Raw genomic sequence first — 23,113 nt, forward strand, 5'->3', positions numbered from 1 at the left:
AGAGACAAGAGCATCTAAACCTTCCTTCTGGCCCTGTGGTTTGGCACTAAGTAGGCGATTAATATTAACGAGTGGAGGTTGACTAAATCCACTTCAATAATACTCACTGACTACTAGCTATAATTATTCTTATGCAAATAATGGGCCAAAGTTCAGACGGACCTTTGTGCCTCTAGGTCAGTTTAACACTTCATCTCCTTAAATGTCAACACAAAGATTAATGTACTTCTACTAATAACAGGGTCCAGGACATAACAAGACCTTATTAAATAGCTTAAAATAAAATTCCTCAAAGAACTAACAGGAGTTTGCATCAACTTCACAATAAAAAACTAATTCTAAGCAATGTGAATACTATTTTATGAGATAATTTCTTATAGAGAATTATCATAAAAGAAAGTTAAATATTTAAAAATATGTCATTAAGCCATCACTATATATTTCTAAATTTGCCTTTAATTTCTGAGTAAATAAATTAAATTTATGTTTGCTGATGATGAACAAACAATCACTAACATTGCTTTTTCCCTCTGGAAATATTAAGACAGTTTAGCTACAGAACTACAGATAATGTGGTTTTTGTAAAAAAGAATTTTAAAACAGTGAAAGCAAAAGTTTGTCCCACGAAAATAAACCTGAAAGGGGGAAGAAAACATTGTACGTTACTTTTACTGTTTAAAATGATCAAATCTTGGAAACAACCTAAGCGCTAAAATATAAGGACATGCTTAAATAAATTATGGTATGTACATTATATGTAACACTAGACAATCATTAAATAATTAGGATGCCTAGAAGGTAACATGAAATGAGTAAAATGTTAAAAACAGTTTGCCAGATTACTTGTACTCTAAAAAATTATGTGGACCCGTGGATAAGGAATGAAAGGGAATAAAAAGGATAATTTGTTATAGTGGAGGGATTTTAGATTTTAATTTTAGCCTCCCTTTTTCTTTTTTTGTCATTACTGGCATTTTTGTTACTGCAATTATAAGAAATGGGAAAAGAGAAGAAAAGTAGCTATTACCTAGATAAACGACAAATATATAAATCAACTCAACAAAATGGGCAATTTGGGACATAACAAAATGGGGTTTCAAAAATGCTGAATGTAAGTTGACTTTTTATTTGACTTGAAAAAAGTCAAATTACATTCTAAGTTTTATTCCAAAGGAATAAACAGCCTATATCTAACAAAACAGCATTTGAAATGAGGTTTTATTAAGGCATACCTCACTTGTTTTAAGGGTTTCTTTGGAATCTTCTTCATATTGCTGTTTCTTTTTGGAGTTCTCTTCAACATTCCTAAGGGGGAAAGAGTCAAATATAAAGCGTGAATCAAATACGAAAATTTTTCAGGAAGGTTGAAAACAATAAAAATCTTTCCTTTACTATAATTTTTATTTATCTTATTTTATTATTATTATTTTTTGAAGTGGAGTCTTGCTCTTGTTGCCCAGGCTGGAGTGCAATCACGCAATCTTGGCTTACTGCAATCTCCGCTCCTGAGTTCAAGTAATTCTCCTGCCTCAGCCTCCCAAGTAGCTGGGATTACAGGCATACGCCACAATGCCTGGCTAGTTTTGTATTCTTAGTAGAGACAAGGTTTCACCATGTTGGTCAGGTTGGTCTCAAACTCCTGACCTCATGTGTTCCACCCGCCTCTGCCTCTCAAAGTGCTGGGATTAAAGGCGTGAGCCACCGCGCCCAGCCGTTTACTATAATTTATACACTTGATCGATAAATGGAGACTTGTTACATTTCAATTTAAATCCTATCAATTATTGGTCAACAAAGGAGAGCACAATCCCAAACATGGCATGAACTGTTCTTGGTGCTAAAGGAAAGTACAGCTGAAACAAAAATTCCTAATTTGTTGCTTAAAGATGAATGCTTTATGGGCTATAATTACACTTCAAAATTACTATCTTTTGAGTAAAGAGGGCAGTCTTATTTATTCAGATCAATAAGGATGAGATGTAATAATAGTAAGAAATTTGAGAGCTTACTACTCTTACCAAGTTCTGCAAATTATCAAATCAGTTATCCTGAAGTCTGTGATAAATTTACATAAATGCAACTTGATGGAATAGCAAAATTGCAGCCCATGGCTCACATGACTTCATAGCTACCCTCAAGAGTCTCTTTAGCTTTCTAATTCTTAAAAAGTTAACGATGATAATGCAGGGTTAACAAGGAATCTGGCCCAGATTCTGGGTTGGGGGAGAATCATGGAATACTGGTAAAAATAACGGCATGGAAAGACTGGAAATAATCATTGTAAATAAGTGGTTACTGAACACCAACAAGAGGAATACCTCCAGGGAATTTCTAGAGGATTCATAAACTCTTAAAGTCTAGGGATAATTGTTAGCTTATGCATGTACATTTTTCAGGGGAGAGGGTCTAAAGCTCTCACCAAATTATCAAAAAGATCTGGGACACCCAAAAAGATTAGGATACACTACTTACAAATGTTATAGATATTAACATTTTGATACTAAATACGAAACCCTAAGGTCCTTCATAAACATGCAGTAACATACACAACCAAAATACAACTCTTTACTGTCACTTCAATTCCTCTCTTCTGAAAGCACCCAGGGGAGTGTTATAAGGGAAACATGACCAGATAAAATATGTACCTTGAATCTTTTTTTCTCTTTTTGCTTAAGGCTACTTTTTTTTCTAAAACTTTCCGTTCTTTAAGGACTTCTTTAATTCTGGGGGCTTTAGGTTCCAAACTCTTTGTTGATGATTCTTCTAAGTCCACACTACTCCTGCCTAGAAAAGAAGCAATCAATAAAACGTATTTCAGAAAAGTTTTACAAACAATGTAATATTAATTTTTCATTAAGATTTTTCTAATCATTGTTAAAGCCAAAATGGCTTTAATATTCTTAAGTTGTGCTGGAATAGACATAATATTTTGGATGAAGAAGTCTTATCTCTCTTATTTCAAATGATCACATAAGTGTGTGTATGTGTGATTTCATATATTACATAGGATTAGTGCCCAGGGAAATGTTTGACATTTTAGTTAACATAAGCATAGATTAATTTCATTAATCACCAGCAAGGGTTGATAACTCATGTGTTAACAATCTACTTTCCAGTGATTCAATCATTACAGAAAAATATACTGCTAACAAATGAGTTGCATAAGCTGGTTTCTGGTAAAATGTTTAATTTAGATTTAGCAATTTAATAAAAAAGAAAAATGATGAAACACATGAGATTAAAACGTAAGGAAATCTTCCACATTTGAGACTAGATCATTTTATTTTATATTCATGTCTCATAAGTAATATAAGAGTACCCAGAAAATAATGAAATATATGAGATAGTTTAAAATATTAAAAGTTGACATCTATACCTTGACTCTTGGTTTTTGAAGACTTTGTCTTTTCTGCTTTCTGTTTTCGTTTTTCTTCAAGTTTTTCTCTATTGATTTGCCTTCTTAAAAGCCTCTCTTCTTTTTCTTTGGCCTAAAACCACAAAATACCCTAACACATTATTAGGCAAAGGCAAAAACACACTGAAAAATTGTATTTTTTTAAAGTTTTAGTTTACCCTTCAGATGTTCTTACAAATTAACGGGCTCTGAAAAAATGCACATACACTACATATATATACACACATTTATCTGTGTGTGTATACATACATATGTATGTGTATGTTTCAATCTAGAAGCTACCAGAATAAAAGAAACAGATGTGAAAATTTGCCATTACTCTTTAAGAATGCCATTAAAGAAAGGGAAAGGTATTATTTTGGGGAAAAGTGATTAAATAAGCTGGTTGTTTCAATTAAAAAGATAGCTGTGAAAATATCTATGAACATCAAGTATAGATAGGTAGGTGTTTATAACTTTTCAACTATTCTTATAGAAAACAGTTGAAATAAAAATTCAAGTGATAGGCTAGTTCTACAACATATATGACTTGCTGGTTATACGCTTGGGACCCAAGGGACTCAGGACTTGCAGGTCTTTTACAGCAGAAAGAATTCACAGTCATTGTGCTATTCCTACTATCTCTTTCTGGCTCAGAGTGCCAAAAATCCTAAGCAGGTGCATAACTTCTAACCAAGTAACGTTTTCAAAAGATAAGCCTGAAGGGAAGGCTAATCACTACTAGCATTTTGGGGTAGTTTCTTCAAATCATTTTCCTATGTGACAATATTTCCTGATTCTGAACTTTTCATATTTTACAACTTTTCATATTTTAATGTTTCTGAATTTGTAAGCTATCTTAAAACCAATATACATATGTAACAATAAGGTAGTAATTTTCTTTAAAAAGCTGTTATTAATTCAGTGGTACATTTTATAATTGGAAATATTTTTGAATCCAAGAAATAGGTAAATAGCATTTCCATATCAATAGTATGTTAATAGCTGCATACCGTATTTTTGCAGGACTGGATCTACACTTGATTTAAACATTTCCATACTGTGAAGCATTCAGGTTGTTACCAGTTTCACTACTACAGGTTGAGCATCCCTCATCTGAAAATCTTAACTCTTTGAGCACTGACATGCTATCACAAGTGGAAAGTTCCACACCTGACTTCATGTGACAGGTGGCAGTCAAAATGTAGTCAAAACTTTGTTTCATGCACCAAATTATGAAAAACATTGTATCGAATACTCTTCAGGCTATGTGCATATACATATAAGAAACACAAAGGAATTTCATGTTTAGACTTGCATTCCATCCCTAAGATTTGTCACTATGTATATGCGAATATTCCAAATTGTGAAAAATTCCAAAATTTGAAACACCTCTGGTCCCACCCATTTTGGATAAGGGATATTCACTTGTATTAGTAATGATGACACAAACATCTCTGTCACATGTTTACATCTACTCTACCTAGTTAAATGACAAGTTTCCTGAAGGCAAATCCTGTATGTCTCTGCTTCATATGCACATTAGTACCTTGCAGATAGACTATTTAAGTTTGTTAACCTGATGTAGTAGGTTAAAATAACAGAACAAACTGGACTTACAATGGACTGTCGTCGTTGTTCTACAGTAAGCTCATCATCAGAATCACTATAGTATTTTGAGTAAAGATATGGTTTGTGGACATACGCATGCCGTACACTTTTTGTTTTTCCTTCACTAGAATCACTAGTTTGAGTTTTTGTTTTATTCTGTTTGTTCTTCTCTTCATCTGTAAGAAAGTTAATAGAAAGAGGAGTATGTGAATTAGCATAAAATCAACATTATGCTGTACAAGCAGTAAAGGCAAGATGAATTGGAGGTCCAAAAGGGGAAATATCAGGATGTGAAAATTTCAGAAATTGACTTTTAAAAGCTATAATCCATATTTTTATTTCTTATCAGCTTCTCACACATAAATAAGACAAAGAAAAATTAGACATTATAGTTACTTATGCTATTAAAAGGAAAATTTCAGACAAATTAAATGTAACAGAGTTTTCTGGAGCAAAGAATGATTCATGACTCAGGCGTTGGAACCAGGAGAGGTTCTGAGAGCTCTGCTTCGCAACACCAGCAGTGTGCTTTCACAGGCTGAACACAAAAGCAGAGGAGACACATGACTGGACTGGCTGCAGCCAGATGTTTGCCTTATTTGAATATGATCTGGTGGAAAGTCCCTAGTTAGAGGTTAATTGGAGGTTTCTGATGAGCTAAGTTTAAATTCTGTTTTACTATTTAGACTGGGCTTCAGTTTGCCTTTGTAGGAACCCAAGGCACTGGAGCTATCTCTCAGCCTAACAGCCTCCATCTGCGCCTCAGAGTTCTCTTGACAAACAATTCTTATTTGTCACTGGACTTGATATTTATGCTTTACCATTGTTAAGTTCAACAAATCCACTGGAAGTTGCAGTTTAAAATAAACTTGAGATTTTAATGACCACCTCTGAATTTCTCATTTAGGGAAGAGGTGGGAATTAATAACTGGAAGGTAATTTGCTTCGCTTTGACACAGCAAGAAGAAAAAAAAGTAAACAAGGTTTTCACTTCCTACCATGTACTCTTAAAATAGCCATCTTCTTCTCACTTTTTAAATCCCATACATATAAAATCTAGTCTTACCAGGAAAAAACCCAAAAAGGAAAAGACCCAAAAAGGCAACAAGAATTAATTTTAGTTAGGGCAGAGAAAGTGGAGTGTTCACAGAATAGGGAGCACTCTTCCTACACAGGTAATGCAGAGCTGACCTCATGAGGACAGATATGACAATTAGGAATTACTGCTGCTGCTTTTTTTAGTTTGTGAAATTGAAGAAAAAAAATGGGAGGCACTGAGAAATACTTCTATGGTGTTAAAAGCTTATACTTTTTCTCCTCTATGATTTTCTCTCTAGGTAGCCTATCCGAAAGCTGGCAACAAATTTATAAGATGCTCTCTACAGGCAATTGCAAATAAAACTCAATATTTTTATTACTCCTAAACTAATAGTCCTAAACAGAATTTAATCATGTGGTAAGAGCAACGTAAGATATTGGTAAGAAGCACAGACTTGGGTTTGAAATCTGCACTGGTGCTCACTAGCTACATGACTGGATAAGACATGGTCTCTCTGTGACTTTGTCTCCTTGCCTGTACCTACTTCCTGGGGTGGTTCTGAGGACTATAGGAGTTATTACACGAATGTCCTTAGCACAGTGCCTGGAAGACAGGAAGTGCTCAGGAGGGGTTTTCTGAAAAACAAACTGTATTATAAAGAATTCAGCCTTGCCCAGAGAGGTCTGGCCTTTACCATTAGCTTCTGGGAGGTAATCTCTAAGCCTCTGGAATGCTATGCCTGACTGGAGTGTTTCAGAGTGCGAAGGCTCTTAAGTCAAGCTAAACAGTCTAACGATGTGATTTAGGGTCGGAGTGTTGGGTCATGGAGTAAGAGTTTGACCTCTAGAGGGGGTAGAGACTGAGATCAGCCATATGGGCAGCCAACTGACTACATGCTAGAGCCTCGGTAAGAACTTTGGATCCCAAGGCTCTGGTGAACTTCCCTGGTTGGCAATATTCTGCATATGTTGTCAGACATCAATGCAGAGGAAGTAATTCAAGGGGGAACAATTGGAAGTTACTGTCTGAAACTTTCCTGGACTCTGCCCTGTGTGCCTCTTCCCTTGGCTGATTTTAATCTGAGCACCTTAACTGTAAACAACCATAGCTGTGAGTATACCACCTTTCGGTAAGTTCTATGAGCCCTTTTAGCAAATTATCAAATCTAACGGTGGTCTTAGGGAACCCGGAACTTGCAACTGGTGCCATTAATTGAGGGCAGTGTTGTGGACTACGCTGCCCCCAAATGTGACACACACAAATAAAAAGCATCTTCATATATTTATCTCCTCTAAATTTTAAATTAATAATCATACTAGGGGATAGAGTTAAGGAATGAAGAACCAAGGGTTGTTGAGATTTAGTAACTTACCAAGCTTGCTCAGACAGACAACTTTGGAGCTGGGACTCAGAAACAAATCTCCCAACTACAAAATCCCATGCTCTTGCTACTATACCACACTGTTTCTCAGGATATAGCCATCAGAATATACAAATAATGCTTGACAGGATGCTTCAGAGGCATTATTATGTAAAATGCTTTACCATCTGACGTAATCTCTCCTTCTTCCATGCTATCAGACATTACAACTTCCTCCTCAGTATCTTCTTCAAAAGATGAAAGGTCACTGGTATGAACAGAGCTAACTGTGATGTCTGTAAGTCCATCCACATCAGAATCTATCAAAGAGAAATCTTCAAGAGGAAAATAAAACACAGAAAAAAAAAATCATCTTATTATAAGAACATACTCAGAGCTCAATTACTAAATTACACTTAAAATTTTCTGCTTTAAATACGTGTCAAACTATCAAACAAGGCAGAGTGGTTTCCAGAAAATACAAAGGCAAAGTAGACTTCTGTAAAAATAACTAAACTATTAATTTATAATGTATGATATAATAATAAAATGAATTTTAAGTAACTGAAGTATTTACTATCTAATAAAAATTAGGATATCCAACTATGAACTAAGTTGCTTAAAATAATGTATGTGAATAAATTATAAGACAAATTATAAATTAATAACTTCTGTTAATTTACTCTGTGAACAGATATATGAGTACACAAAAATACAAATATTTATTGCTTTTCTTCTTAAGCAAAGGGGATATAAGTTTCCAAAAGTATTAAATAAACTTATTAAAATATGAAGGCAAATTTGATACTTCCCTGATCCCAAAACACTCTGTTCTTTAAACTTTGTAGATGTTTGCAAGTTTTTATATACCTTCTTTTGTCCCTTCAACAGTTTTAGCTTTATTACTGTTCTTTTCTGAAGGAAGTTTTAAACTCTCTACTTCTTTTTCCTTTGCTTGTTTTTCATCTTTAGCTTTCTGTGTATCTTCACTCTTTTTTGAGTGATCAAATTTCTTTTCAGCCTTTTCCTTCTTTTCTTTCTTTCTTTCTCCTTTCTCATTGCTGTCTGGCTTCTTTTCACCTTTGTCTGTTGATTTATTTTTTTGCTCACTGCTTTCCTGTTGAACATCCTTATTTAGCAGAATTAAATTATTATGCTCTTTTGTGTAATTTTTAATTTCTTCGACTGGACAGGGGAGGTCGCTAAACTCTTCAGACTTTGGGGCTGTTTCCAGTCCTTCACCTCCAGAGTCAGCTGTAGATTTTTCTTTATCAGCCATGTCCTCTGAAGTTCTTTCTTTGTCAGTACTAGTATCAGTGGTTGGCTGAGATGGAAGTTTTTTTGATGCTCTCTCACTGGTCTTGGCATTTGATGTTTCTGTTGAAGCCCTAGCAGCACTGGCTTCTTGGTTAAGAGAAGTTATGGTTTCCAATATCGACATGGCATCATTGGCTACATTAGCACTGGGCCCAGGAGTAGGAACACCTTAAAGAAAAACAGAAGTTTTAGAATACATTTAATCAGAAGGAAAATACCTCTGCTAAATCAATACCACATGCCATTGTCATCTTTATACGATGCATATGCTGTGCAGACCATCTGTATATTCTTTTAGACTTTCAGGTACCAGTACTAGTATATACCATATTCTGAATTATCTACCTCTCTAATATATTATCTTAGGGAGGGCACCATGCAAATCTGAGGAGTTGTCTACTTCCTAGAAAAAGACTATATTCTCTAATTATTTTAGTTATTCCTTCTATTATCATACTCACACTCACATCGCATTACTAAAATGCTTATTATTTTTATTAATCTAGAAAACGAAATGTTATGGCAATTGAGGAATTTAGGTGATATTTAAAGTACAATTTCACTGGAATAGCCAAATTAAAAAATGTGTTAAAGAGCCAAGTATCCCTAACTTGATATTCAGTTCAAGAAGAAAAACAATGGAACTGACCAAGAGTAAAAGCAAAGCACCTTGTGTAATAAGGGAAGTGTCTGGTTTCTCATCATCGGGAGCTGTGTTGCCACTTCCTTCCTCTTTGTGATTTAGCGTGGCCAAAAACTCATGCACAGCTTTCTCTACCTGAGGTCTGAATGTGTGGTTGATCTTTGGGTCCACAACCTGAGAAATAATTCGGTCAATACCAGACTCCAACATTCCTGATCTGAAACACAAGATAATTTATGGAAAGGTGAAAAAATAATATATTATTTGCATTAATTACTTTAAAATAACACTCTATAATCTGTCATCTATCTATCCATCCATCCAACCTTAAATTGTCCCAATCCATTTACTTGGATATAGATAGACAATGGAAACTAAGTTTCATGCTACAGTAGCATTTAGATATACCATACTATAAAAGTCTGTAAACTTTTCTACCACTGTGTCACTAGTGGAAATACTGAAACAGACAAAACAAAATACCCTTAGAACTAGACACAGTACACTGCCTAGGGTCCAGTATAGAGGTGATGCTTATCTCACCCCTACTCTGCTCATGGCATATAGGAATACGCTCATTAAAAAGCTGAGTTCTGGGTATAAAATAAACCTATGGTCTCTACAACTTTTTTTAACAGAAAAAATGTAAGCTTTTTATAAGCATTAGAGTCCCCAGAAAAAAAACAACACATACAAAATATAATTTCAACAAATTGCAAAATCAAAGAAGGAAAACTTTAGAGAAAAAAATTTGGAGAAACAAGACTTCTGGCTTTCTATTATCTTCCCGCTGTAAAAACTGGATGATTTATTCATTCAACAATTACGTTATAAGTGTCTTCTATATAACAGGCACTATGCTGGCCACTGACAGCTACAAGTTGACCTGGTCCCTGTTCTGGATGGGGATGTAGACACAAACAATCAAGACATGAGATGACAGGCACTAGTACACAACATGTACTATAGGAAAAGAGAGGAATAAGAAATTAGTTACTTATTAGAGGAATAAGAAATTATTAGATATGTTGAAGATAATTTAGGAGTGCTTCATAAAGGAGAAGACATTTGAGCCAAGTCTTCATTTCTACAGAAGAGAAGGGGAAGAAAGACACATGGAGTTAAGGAAATATCATATACAAGAGACAAAAGAGCAATGAGGACAACAATCTGTGAAATGTGCTTCTGCACAAAGGCATCTGAGTAAAATAAGAGAACGTGAATTTATTTTAAGAAACACACTTAAATCTTGTTTCTTCCTAAAAAAGAAGTGGAGGAGTCAAGGTAGTCGGGATAGTGCTGGAAGATCAAAGTGCTAGTCATTTCTAGCTTCTAAGCCTCAACTGCTCTCTATGGAATGGATGAGGAGCCATCTTTCATTACACTTTACAAATGCTATTTTTGAGTGCACTTCCATCTGGAGTGCAGGATGGATTAGTTTTTTCATTTCTGGAAGCACCTTGTCGCCTTGTGAAACTATAATTCTACTTATGTGGGCCATAGAGAAAAATGAGCCAACTCAGCACAAAGTAGGTTACCTGCTTTTTAAAGATTAAAAAAAAATGCAAATCTTGCAAACACTGTTACATCTTAGAGGTGTATTTAAAATGTAGTAGGTAGAAAAGAAATAAGAAAAAGCAATCTTAAAAAAGGTTTTAGGGTACAAGTAAAAAGGTACAAAAAGGACCGGGCATGGTGGCTCACGCCTGTAATCCCAGCACTCTGGGAGGCCAAGGCGGGCAGATCACAAGGTCAGGAGATCGAGACCATCCTGGCCAACATGGTGAAACCCCATCTCTCCTAAAAATACAAAAATTAGCTGGGTGTGGTGGCACGTGCCTGTAATCCCAGCTACTTGGGAGGCTGAGGCAGGAGAATTGCTGGAATCCAGGAGGCAGAGATTGCAGTGAGCTGAGATGGCACCACTGCACTCCACCCTGGCGACAGAGCGAGACTCCGTCTCAAAAAAAAAAAAAAAAAAAAAAATAGAAAATAGAAAAAAAAGTACCAAAAAAAAATTAAACTATCCACTCCCAAATTTTTGCTTCAGTCTCTTTCTCTGTTTGCCTATGTTCTAGCCTCTTGTTTTGCAAACAAACAAAACACTTCTGCTTTAGTCCTTTCTCACACAGAGGTCAGCTCTAATCTTACAGAAAAATGGAGTCCAGTACCAATGATCATACTGCACTTAGCGGCCATAACTGCCTCACCCAAGTGGGGAGAAGCTACAGCCCTAGGTCAACGGCAAAGCCAAAATGCCAACAGCTGGCGTTTTTCTGGTTAAAGTTACTTCCTTGTCTTCCTTTCAAATTATGTTTAGCTAAGTTCATTATTCAGTTACCTAGGATTTTCAGATTCTGTTGTACAAATAAAAGCTTAAGTAGAATAAAATTTTCCCTCCTACTGAGTCAGCAGATCAGCTATTAAGTTGAACCATCTGAAATTACTGGTATTAGACCATTTTTGTCTTACAAAAATGGCAAGTGCAGATAGCTCAACCTAATGGAGTCAAGTGAGTATGTCTCAAAGCATACGTACGAAAAACTGTTTGAAATTATATTTATTTACAGGGGCTAGTCCACCCCTATAACTTCAGATTGAACACAACTAAATAATCTCTTTCAGGAAGCTTTAAAATGTTATTATCAGTATCATCCAAGAGAAGGCAGCTGTCTTCCCTCTTTCAAAATGTCTCCAGAAAAAGAGATTCCTCATTACTCATAGGCAAATTGCTCCAGCATTTAATCACTGACACAGCCACAAGAACCCCTGACCTCGCACCAAACATGATTTTGTGATCACAATATCTTACTGGTACAGCAATAATTTTAAGTGCTTAATTTTCACATGTGTAAGACTTAGTTCCCTTAAATAAAAGAAGGACTGCTCCCTTATCTTATAGATTTTATATGCTATAAAAGTAAATGCAATTCTAAGAAGTTTGCCTTCAATCTGAGTGTCAATATATGAAGAAAAAAAATGCCAGACTCCCAAAAAAACATGCTTTTAAAGCAATGCAATCATTTGTGAACAGGGAGGTGGCTATGCAAATCACTGAATGAAAGTAATCAGTAGGGCTCTGTATAAATGTGTGTGAAGGGGTGCTCTACCCTACCTCCACTCCCTTATCCCCTGGTCCTAAGCTATTTTGGTCATTGTTCTCTTTAAAAGCCTTTGTGGAAACTACAGGCGGCGGGCCTGTCACCCAACAGATCTTTTTTGTTTCTACTTTTTCTAGAAACAGCTTTGACCTTTTCCCACCAGGTATTATTATGCAGCCTTCTAATGGCATCTTTTGATCTCACCTGGACTCTTTTACAGGTTCCTCAGACAACCTTTAAAATGTAGACAACAAAGCTATTGTGAATTTCCCTCTTCTCTTATGCACAAGGAGACACTGTCTGAGCCCCCAGGCTTCTGGTTTCTAGTATTACCTGTGGCTAAATAGGTTTGTCTTTTAGTCAGGGTGTGAATTTTGATTTGTGGGGCTTCCTGTTGGTTGAAACTATCAGACTAGATAGGCTTTCTAGAGGTTCCTGTGGGACAAAAGGAAATTAAGAGGTGGCAGGTATAAAACAGATTTGTTTAACTGTTAAAAAAAAAAAAAAGCTACACTTCATTCTCAAAGATGTACTTGAACATAAATACTTGTCAAGTCAGGGAGACTGGATGATCTCTAAATAACTTAGTCACCCTTTTTTTGAGGGGTATAGCAAGGGTAGAAGGCTTTCTTGTCTTTGCAAATATTTACATTCAAGAACAAGTAGTGGCCAGGTGAGGTGGCCCATGCCTATAATCCCAGCACTTTCAGAAGCCAAGGAGGGAAGATCCCTTGAGCCTAGGATTTGGAGACCAGTCTGGGCAACATAATGAGACCCTGTCTCTACAAAAAAATACAACGATAAGCTGGGCATGGTGGCAGGTGCTCAGGAGGATGACGCTGGGAGGTCTGCTTGAGCCCAGGAGATTGAGGCTGCAGTAGGCTATGATTATGCCACTGCACTCCTGCCCGGGGAACAGAATGAGACTCAAAAAAAAAAAAAAAAAAGTAGAAGACCGTAAATCTAGTTTCCTAAGGATGCTCCAAATATTCGAGTTCTTATAATTGTCATTACCTTATGTTCACTCAAAATGGCTCTGACAAGTCCAAACACTTTGAGGGGAGGTGGGGAGCTATATCATTCATAAACAGCAGTTAAAAGTCATAGTAAAATGCAAAAGATGGGGGCATTGTATTAAAAGAAGATGTGGCCTCAAATCAAGAGAGAATATTTTAATTTCAGTAATCTTTAATGTCTTTATTTGTAAAATAAGAATAATAAAGCCTGCTTGCTCTCTTAGGGTCAAGAAAATAGTTGTGAAGGCAACTGTATAGATCATCTATTAATATTATATCTAGATTTTTTAGAAAGTCATACTGTTATTTCCTTCCTTCAAATATTTCCAAAGGTCTATAGGAACAATGAGACTGTTAAAATGTATAAGAACATGTGAAGTGATTAGACCCAAATCCAAAATTATGCTACATCACATGAAATAGCCACACCAAATCTAGTAAAATTGTCAACATCATTAGGTGAACAAACATGTATGTAATGCCTCCGCTTTCAGGCAAAGTAGGTTAGGACATTTAAAACCTGCCCAGAACTCTATCTCTGAGACTTACTTGAGGACTTGTTGTCTAATGTTGTTTCTTAGCTGGTTCTTATTGAGATGCGGACTCCATGTGTGAGTTGCCAAGTGATTTGCAACGAAGTTGTCAACACGCTGTCTCAGATTCTGATAGGCAGGCTAGAGAGAAAAAAATGAAGGTAAGTCTTCAATGTTATACAGTATCAATATTCACCTCTCAGAAAAGTATTTTTACCATGGGACAACAAAGTTTCACAGTTCCTGACAATTCTGCTTCAAGATAACTTACACTCATTCAAATACTACTTATTTTGTGTAAGACAAGGTGTTTGGAGATATGAGGAATATAAAGAAGAAAGATACACCTCTTATTTATAGACAAAGGACTGGAAAATAAGACACGAACAAGTGTTATTATTAGAAGATTTGGAGTAAAAAAGGGAGAAGAGCTGAGGAAGCATGCCTTCATTGAAAATGTGCCATTTGAGCTGGAAAAATCAATTGCACAAGGAAGCTGGGAATGGGAATGGCTGGCTTTGCTCATACAGTCAATGTAAACAAAGAGCAAGTGGATGAGCAAACTGGAGGCCAGGAGCATTTAGTGAGCCTCCAAATTGGTGGTCCAATTTGGCTATAGAAGAGAATACAAAAAGCAGAGAAATGAGGTTAAGACAGAGAGGTTGGGGCCAGGTGCTAAAAGGCTTTGGTTACTTGTACAAGTTTGGAATTACAGGGTAGAGAATGGGAGCCCACTGCACATATGGGCAGAGTGATAGAACAGCTAAGCTTTCTGATGGTTAATCATCCTACAGTGCAAGAGTAAAGAGACACAAAATACTTTAGGAAAGCATGCAATAAACTACAGTGAGGAAGGTCTGTACTGGGGTGGCAGAAACCAGCTAATGGCATAGACCCAAGAGAAATTATTGAGGGACAACTACTTGAACTAGGCATTAAATCTGAGGTAAGGCAACGGTTCTCTACCAAGAAGGATTTCACTCCCATCCCCCAAGGGACACTTGGCAATGTCTGGAGACATTTTAGGTTGTTACAACTGATGAGAGTGCTATTGGCATCTAGTGGGTCAAGGGCAAGGATGCTACTGAAGATCCTACAATGCACAGGACAATCCCCCGACAGCAAAGAACTATCCAGCCCCAAATGTCGAGAGTGCTGAGTCTGAGAACCCTTGATGTGCTCCCTGAGGGAAACATGGAGGGGAACACATATTACATCATCTCTACCTGAAGGGGCATTGCCTGGAAGGAATATGTGACCAAGCACTCAGCACTGCACTCCATTTCTAGAGGCTGTCTCCCAACACTGATGTTCTTTCTACCTTTCTTCTATACAGCTTTTAATGTGGATGAGTTTGAGTGTCCCTGACTGATAATAAGCAAGCACTGTATAGTCTCACCTTCTGCCATTTGCCTCCTTTTAGCTTCAAAGTTTATACTCCAGTGAGAAATTCTCATATCTGCACCTACCATCCTACAACTACCATTCCCTCTGGTTGTCCATCTGACAAACTTCTCACCTTCAGAGCTCACCCTAATCTGTGAAATCATCTTGACACCGAAGGTAGGCTTATGGGCTCTTCATCCACGCTCCTACTGTTTTCTATACATGCTACCATTCGAGCAATTCTTGCACTACATTGTATTTTCGGAAGCAAGGCATATTTATCCTCCATTGACGTGTAAGCCTCCTCCTCTATCTCTCTTACAATTTGTTTTCATATAGCCTATCACACTGCTTGGCAAATGAGCAATTAAAATATAGTTGTTAGCTGAATGGATAACTATCTCTAACACAGAATGACAAACATTTTATCCCTCTGATGCCCTTTCATCAGTTCCAATTTTCAGGCCTTTGCTGATACTTATTTCCTATCCTACATGATCATTTCCTATGTGCCTGTCCATTTATCCAAAATCGATATGAACTAAAATTAATTTTTTTTTTTTTTTTTTTGGCAGAGTCTTGCTCGATTGCCCATGCTAGAGTACAGTGGTGTGATCTCGGCTCACTGGAACCTCCACCTCCCAGGTTCCAGTGATTCTAGTGCCTCAGGCTCCTGAGTAGCTGGGACTACAGGCATGCGCCACCACACCTGGCTAATTTTTGTATTTTTAGTGGAGACAAGGTCTTGCTATATTGGCCATGTTGGTCTTGAACTCCTAACCTCAAGTGATCCACCTGTCTCGGCCTCCCAAAGTGCTGGGATTACAGGTGTCAGCCACCATACCCAGCCCTAAAACTAATTCTTAATTCTTTCTCCCCAATGATTCTAAAGCCTAATTCTTCTTTCCGGTATTCCCAAATCTAACACACATTCATTAGGCTCTAACATCACAATGCATTTGGCATTCTAGTCTAGTCTTCCCATAACAAGTTCAAATCTGAATTACTCAACAGGTAATTTTCCTTGTTTTCAAGCTCTCCTTTCAGTAAAAAGTTGAGCAACTAGAGAAATATTAAGTATTCATTGAGAAGCATTCTCCTAGGAACATATATGTACCCACATGTACACATATATACACACACACATATATTACACATACACCCTTTCTTCCTTTTCCAGTGCTTTGGTGAAAAGCCTTAGAGTTATCCTTGAGTCCTCCCTTTGTCTTCTACTTCACATGCATACTATTAGCAAATTCTCTCAACAGTAGCATGAAAATACACCCAGAATCTGACCACTTCCCACTACCTTTACTGACCTCATTCTGTTCCAAGGCATTCTCATCTGTCTGAATTATAACAACTGGCCTCATGCAGAATTCTATCCTTACCTACAACAAAGTTGTCTTCTAAAAATCATGTAACCATGTAATTTATTGACCCATTCAAATCACAACTTAGCAAGAAAGGGGAAGCTATTACACGTGGTCAACCCATCTGAAATGGAAGTCAGATCATGTCCTTCTTTTGCTCAAAACCTGCCAATGGCTTCTGAGCTCGAGTAAAAGCCAAGCTCTTCTGATGGCTCCCAAGACCTGCCAGATCTGTGAAGGCATACCTACCTCACCTCTTGTCACTTTCCCCTGAGTGGGTCTGTCTCAGCTCTTCTATACTTGCTATGCTCTCTTCTTGGAATGCTCAAGCCCCAGACAGCTGCATTGCCCCTTCAATTCCTTCACAGATGGCTCAAGTATCATCACATTGAAACCTACCCTGAACAGCTTACTCGAAATAAAACAGTAAGCCCATCCATCCCTCATCTTGCTTTTTTCCATAGGACCTACCATACATTATTTGTTGTCTATTTTTTTTCCCACTAGGATGTAAGCTCCGTAACAGTGGGATGTTTGGTTCACTGCTGTATCCCTGGCACCTAAAAAAATGACTGGTACATAAGACTTGCTCAATGAATGTTTGTTGGGTGAATAAATTGACCAGGGGCCATTTATAACTAAGAAAGTGTCCAAAAAATCAGACTTTCTTACTTGACAAGAGAGGTACCATATTTACCTGGCTGGCGAGCTCCCTGAAGGGCCTCTTGATCATCCCTCCTCACACGCTCCAGATGCTAATCAGTGCAAAGGAGACAGAATGGCTTTGTAACCACTAAGCTTGCTCCAGAGATCTGGAAACTGGTAGTCTATAACGGAGGAGTCTTTGCAGTAGTTGGAGCTTAGGGTTGCCCATGGTTCCATTTCTTTGGGTGGGAAGGGCTGATTTGGTCTGTTACAGTCAGATCTCTCTCCTGGTTAAGGACTATCAATGACCCTGGACAGTTTGGAGGGGGGTTCTATGGTCTTCTGGTGTAGCAGCAGACTTTGGTACTTCTCATCCTGGTTTAAACACACTAAACTGGATGACAGTTTTGCTCTTAGCACCTGGCAGGTATCAAATGTCTTCATTCTTAAATATGCATGTGACAGACATAATCCACTATAACTCTATATGCTACAAGTTAAGACTTTTTGACAGAAAGCAGGTCAGTCTTTGAGGTTCAAGTGGCAGATGAAACTCAAGGATTCCATTAAAGTGATGGTTCTTTGCATGAACAGGGAATCTTCTACTTTGGCCCACTCATCATATTGATATGAATGTTATGTTCTGATGAAGAAAACTTTGGCTTTTTGGGAAGCAGGGGGGAATACATTTTTTTTTTTCAAATAAGAAAATGAAGTATAAAATGGTAGTCAATGAGAACAAATCTTTTAAATCAAATTAAAATCTACCTAATTGCTAACTAAGGGAGTAGAAGAGAAGGAGAGAGTCATGGGGTAAAGGAAGCACCAGAACATAACCTGTAACATAACCAGGAGCAGGTACAGAGGTTAGTGGCAGGGAGGGGGAGAGAGAGAGAGATTTTGTGGGAGAGTTTAAGCTAGCGTCTGAGCACCAGAACTTCAACCATAGCTGAGTGTTCTTTTTTGTCTGGGAGGGTGTCATTTCAGTTCTAATTTCTCAAAGCAACAGAAATATTAGAAATTTTCATAATTATTAAATAGTATATGCAATTGTATTGAAAAATGTGTATTGTTGCTTTTTAAAAATTTTTGTTTTTTAGACCAAGTGTTCTGTCTCCCAGGCTGGAGTGCACTGGCACAATCTCGGCTAACTGCAACCTCTGTCTCCTGGCTTCAAGCAATTCTCCTGCCTCAGCCTCCCGAGTAGCTGGGACTACAGGCATGTGCCACCATACATGGCTACTTTTTTTGCATTTTTAGTAGAGATGGGGTTTCACCATTTTGGTCAGGCTGGCCTCGAACTCCTGACCTCAAATGATCCGCCCACCTCGGCCTCCCAGAAGACCAGGGTTCTATGGTCTTCTGGTGTAGCAGCAGACTTTGGTACTTCTCATCCTGGTTTAAACACACTAAACTGGATGACAGTTTTGCTCTTAGCACCTGGCAGGTATCAAATGTCTTCATTCTTAAATATGCATGTGACAGACATAATCCACTATAACTCTATATGCTACAAGTTAAGACTTTTTGACAGAAAGCAGGTCAGTCTTTGAGGTTCAAGTGGCAGATGAAACTCAAGGATTCCATTAAAGTGATGGTTCTTTCCATGAACAGGGAATCTTCTACTTTGGCCCACGGTGGCCAGACATGAGCCACCGTGCCTGGCCATATTGTTGCTTTTTAAAATTCCTGCATCTGTGGCTGAATATGTCTTATTACTAGAAGAAGAAGGGTTGATCATCAATTCTATTCCTATTTCTAATTTTTATAGTCATGTGCCCTGAGAAACCTTGTTCATATAAACAAGTACTGTGCCTGGGAATGGAAGAGTTTTGTTGTAACAATATCATTCAATTCTTGACCTCAAAAAAGAGGCTAAGAACATTAAAATAGGTTCTTATTCCATGGTTCCTGAACTCACTGAAACTGTATATGTTATTAGATTGATTCTCATGAAATTGCCTATAGTTGACCATTCTGAAGTAGAAAAACAGCGTTTTAATGTGTTACTTGCGCATTTTTCTTGAGAGAAGGTCCTAACTTTCATTAGATGATCAGAGATACTGTGCTTCCCTCCTTCCCTCCAAAAAAGGTTTTAATCCTTTACTTTGAAGGGTCTGGCAGGGATATTATAGACACATACCAATAATATTTTGTGGGAATAGGATAATAAAAAAGTTGAGCCTTAGACATTGCAGCAGTACATTACAATTTTTAATTTGTATACATAATGATAACACACAGATTCATGGGTTTCTGAGAACAGCAAAGTAAAAATTCCACTTGTTGAATACGAATAACTAACTTTATTTGGTAACATTTACCTGGCTATGTCTAACCTTTTCCCATTAAATAACAACAAAAATAATAAAGGCAATAGAAATTATTTCTAAAAGGTAGCAGTGCATATTCCTGAAGACAAAAGTAAAAAAAAAACTATACTTCCTAAATAGATGAACACTCCCAAGTGAATTGAATTCTCTGTGGTGCAAAACCTCCAATATCCTGAAAAACCACGTTTTACATAGTGGGCCCAGTATGAGTCCTTATAAAGGAAGATGTACCAGGATATTCAAGAGAGTTTCCCCAGAAGACATAGTGGAACTGTGTGCAGTTCACCTGAAAGCTTTAGAAGAAACTGTGGATGCTGTAAACATGCATTTCTCAAAGATACAAAGCTCCTCAGAACAACTAAACATACTATGAGAAAACCCTCGACCCGGCGCGCTGGCTCACGCCTATTGGGCGAATCGCGAGGTCAGGAGATCGAGACCATCCCGGCCAACACGGTGAAACCTTGTGTCTACTAAAAATACAAAAATTAGCAGGGCGTGGTGGCGCGCGCTTGTAATCCCAGCTACTTGGGAGGCTGAGACAGGAGAGTCGCTTGAACCCGGGAGGCGGAGGTTGCAGTGAGCCGAGATCACGCCATTGCATTCCAGCCTGGCGACAGGGCGAGACTCCGTCTCAAAAAAAAAAAAAAAAGGAAACCCTCATTTCATCAAAACTCCAATCCAATGGACCCAACCAGATTTAACAAGCAGACAAAAACAACCCCTACAAACCAGTTAATTTTCCAACATGCTTTCTGCTTCCAGAATTCTAGACTGTACTGTGGTTTTCCATCCATCTCACTGACTGCTCTTTCCTGGTGTCTTTAGCTAATTCTTTGCCAATTCAGCTAAGTTTACTTGTTCCTGCTAATGTCCCTTTCACTCTGACATTTGGTACAAAATCCCTTCCCCTTTCCAGCCTCTCTTTCTGGACAGGGAACCTTGTTGCTAACCTTTCCCTTCTCTACATTACTCTCCTGAATCTGCTCTCTTTCCTGTCCTTTCTCCACTTCAGTATCTGCTGTCACCTCTCCTGCATCTTTTCTCCACTGAATGACTCGGTTCTCTCTACCCCACCTTCCTGTCCCTTCTTACCTTAGAATGGTGACATGGCCTAAGTTACCTAAATCAGGCAGTCACTGCTAGAAACAATACTAAAGTCCTGTCTCAGGTTTGCCTCCTTATCTTTGCGCTCCCACCCCCACGATGTCCAGCAAAGCATATTACACATAACTTGATTCAATTACCATTTAGTCATTTCTCCAAAGGATAAAGGCCCTTACCGCCCAGAAACCTTCAAGAAAGAAGGCAAACATAACTTCGATACAAAGTAAAATCATCAGATATGAGAATGAATACAAAACTGGCTACTGTTAGCGCCACTGTTTCCAAACCAGTTCCTGTAAGAACAATTCCTTAGTCTTGCTCATCAGACCGGGGTAATCACTGCGCCGAAACCATGACTGGCACGTAGTAGGTACTTAAACACTAGTCGGTAAAACGAACCAAAGGACACGCTAAGGAATGAACACTCTGTGCTTTGCACAGTCCGTGGCACACAGCTGCAGCTCCAAGAGGAAGCCACTGCAAAAGAAGCGCGCCCTTGGGTCCTCCCCTTCCCTCGCAGACCCCTAAACCCGGCGCGCTCCTAACCTTGGTGTCCACGTCGGCCAGGCAGTCTCTGCGGAACTGGTCGAAGAGCCCCTGGCTCTTGAGGTGGTTCACGATCATGGCCACGAGCTGCGGGTCCCCGGCGCCCGCACCCGCGCCGCCCGCCCCGCCCGCGCCGGGGCCAGCCCCGGGGCCCGGCGGCGGCGGCGGTGGCTGCGGCTGCGGCGGGGGAGGCGGCGGCGCCGGAGGAGGCGGCTGCGGCTGTGGGTTGGTGGCCATGGTGGCCTGTGCCGGGGAGGGCAAGTGCCCTGACCGGCGGACGATCCTGGGAGGCGGGCGGCTGCACTGGTCCCGCCGCCTGAGGAAAGCCAACGGGATGTTGTTACGGAACCAGCGGATCCAGAGCAACCCCGGAAGTGAAAGGGAACTGGGGGAAAGGAGGAAAAGACGGTGACAACATTGACGAAAGTCCGGCGACGGAGGCCGCGAGGAGCCAGTTTCGACCGTCGCCGGGCGCAAGCGCCCTCGCGAGGCCGAGCTGCGCCGGAAGTGGCGGCGACTGTGGCGACGGAGACGACAAGGCTGTGCTGGTCGCGGGTTGTGGGGTTTAGGTCACCGGCAGGGGTCTGGAGTCCCTGGAGGTTAGGGCTTCGACCCGCGCGACACCTGGGGCCCTAGGTCTGAGCGGGGGCAGTGCGTTTCTGGCCCCGCTTCATCCGCGAAGGCATTTTAGGCCTGCCTCTCTTGCTCCAGTTTCCCAGAGCAGTGCATAGAGATCCATAGACATTTATAATGCGAACCCTACGTGGATCTGCTCATTCTAACTTCGCCCAACCCTCTTCGTTCTTAGCCTGTGATCCTGCACTATTCTTGTCCCAGCAGGTAGCTCCAAGTTCCTTCTGTCTCTCTTCTGCCTGCACATACCATTTCCCCGTGGGGGTCCCTTGTTTCTGGCAGTGTGCCTGTGGATTAGACCCGATCCCTCCAGCCCGTTTTTCCTATCTGTGAAGACAAACCGACAGGCTTTTATTTTTAGGAGATTTGCTATTGATTACTATGATTATAGCAGGTAAAACATCTATAGCACATATTATGTACCAAGCGTGGCGTTAAGTGCTTTTACATGTATTAACGCATTTAATCTTTGGACAAACACTAAGAGCTAGGTCTGATTACTGTCCCCAGTTTGCAAATCAGGGAACCAAGGCTCAGATAAATTAAGTATGTTGAGTAAGATTACACAGCTAGCAAATCACCTGCTTTTGGACTGCATCATCTTTGAAATTATTATTAGTACGTGGTCAAAGCAACATAAATATTAGAAAATTTCATAATTACTAAATAGTATATGTAACTTTATTGAAAAATGCATATTATTGCTTTTTAAAGTTCCTACATCTGTGGCTGAATATGTCTTATTAGTAGGAAAAGAAGGGTTGAGCGTCAATTCTATTCCTATTTGTAATTTTTATAGCTGTGTGCCCTGAGAAACCTTGTTCATATAAACAAGTACTGTGCCTAGGAATGGAAGAGTTTTGTTGTAGCAATATCATTCAATTCTTGACCTCAAAAAATTAGATTTGATTATCTATGAGCTGACTTCAATTAGGCCCTCCTTCCATTTTATCGAAAGCAAAGAGCTGAAAACCACCTGGCTTGCCAAAGGATTTGTTTACTTAATCGTTATTTTTTCACTCTTTCAGATTCTGGGAAATATACCAGATAGGTTTTACCAAGATACCAAATGACTA

At 38.9% G+C, this 23,113-nt stretch overlaps 1 protein-coding gene across 4 annotated transcripts in view; it reads right to left on the reverse strand.

Annotated features, from left to right (window-relative positions):
* BOD1L1 (biorientation of chromosomes in cell division 1 like 1) overlaps positions 1–21,784 on the reverse strand; it is a 59,188-nt gene extending 37,404 nt beyond the window's left edge. For all 4 annotated transcript variants that reach the window (XM_055111202.2, XM_034958306.3, XM_014344615.5 and 1 more), the window contains exons 1-9: positions 21,405–21,784; positions 14,031–14,155; positions 9,391–9,581; positions 8,275–8,889; positions 7,590–7,739; positions 5,015–5,181; positions 3,377–3,488; positions 2,646–2,784; positions 1,233–1,305 (exon numbers count right to left, since the gene is read on the reverse strand). In XM_055111202.2, coding sequence (XP_054967177.2) covers positions 1,233–1,305; positions 2,646–2,784; positions 3,377–3,488; positions 5,015–5,181; positions 7,590–7,739; positions 8,275–8,889; positions 9,391–9,581; positions 14,031–14,155; positions 21,405–21,641 — 1,809 coding nt within the window. In that variant the 5' untranslated portion in view covers positions 21,642–21,784. The remainder of the gene's footprint in view (positions 1–1,232; positions 1,306–2,645; positions 2,785–3,376; positions 3,489–5,014; positions 5,182–7,589; positions 7,740–8,274; positions 8,890–9,390; positions 9,582–14,030; positions 14,156–21,404) is intronic.
* Between the last annotated feature and the right edge of the window lie 1,329 nt (positions 21,785–23,113).

Source organism: Pan paniscus, chromosome 3, assembly GCF_029289425.2.
Source record: "Pan paniscus chromosome 3, NHGRI_mPanPan1-v2.0_pri, whole genome shotgun sequence".
NCBI lineage: Eukaryota > Metazoa > Chordata > Mammalia > Primates > Hominidae > Pan > Pan paniscus.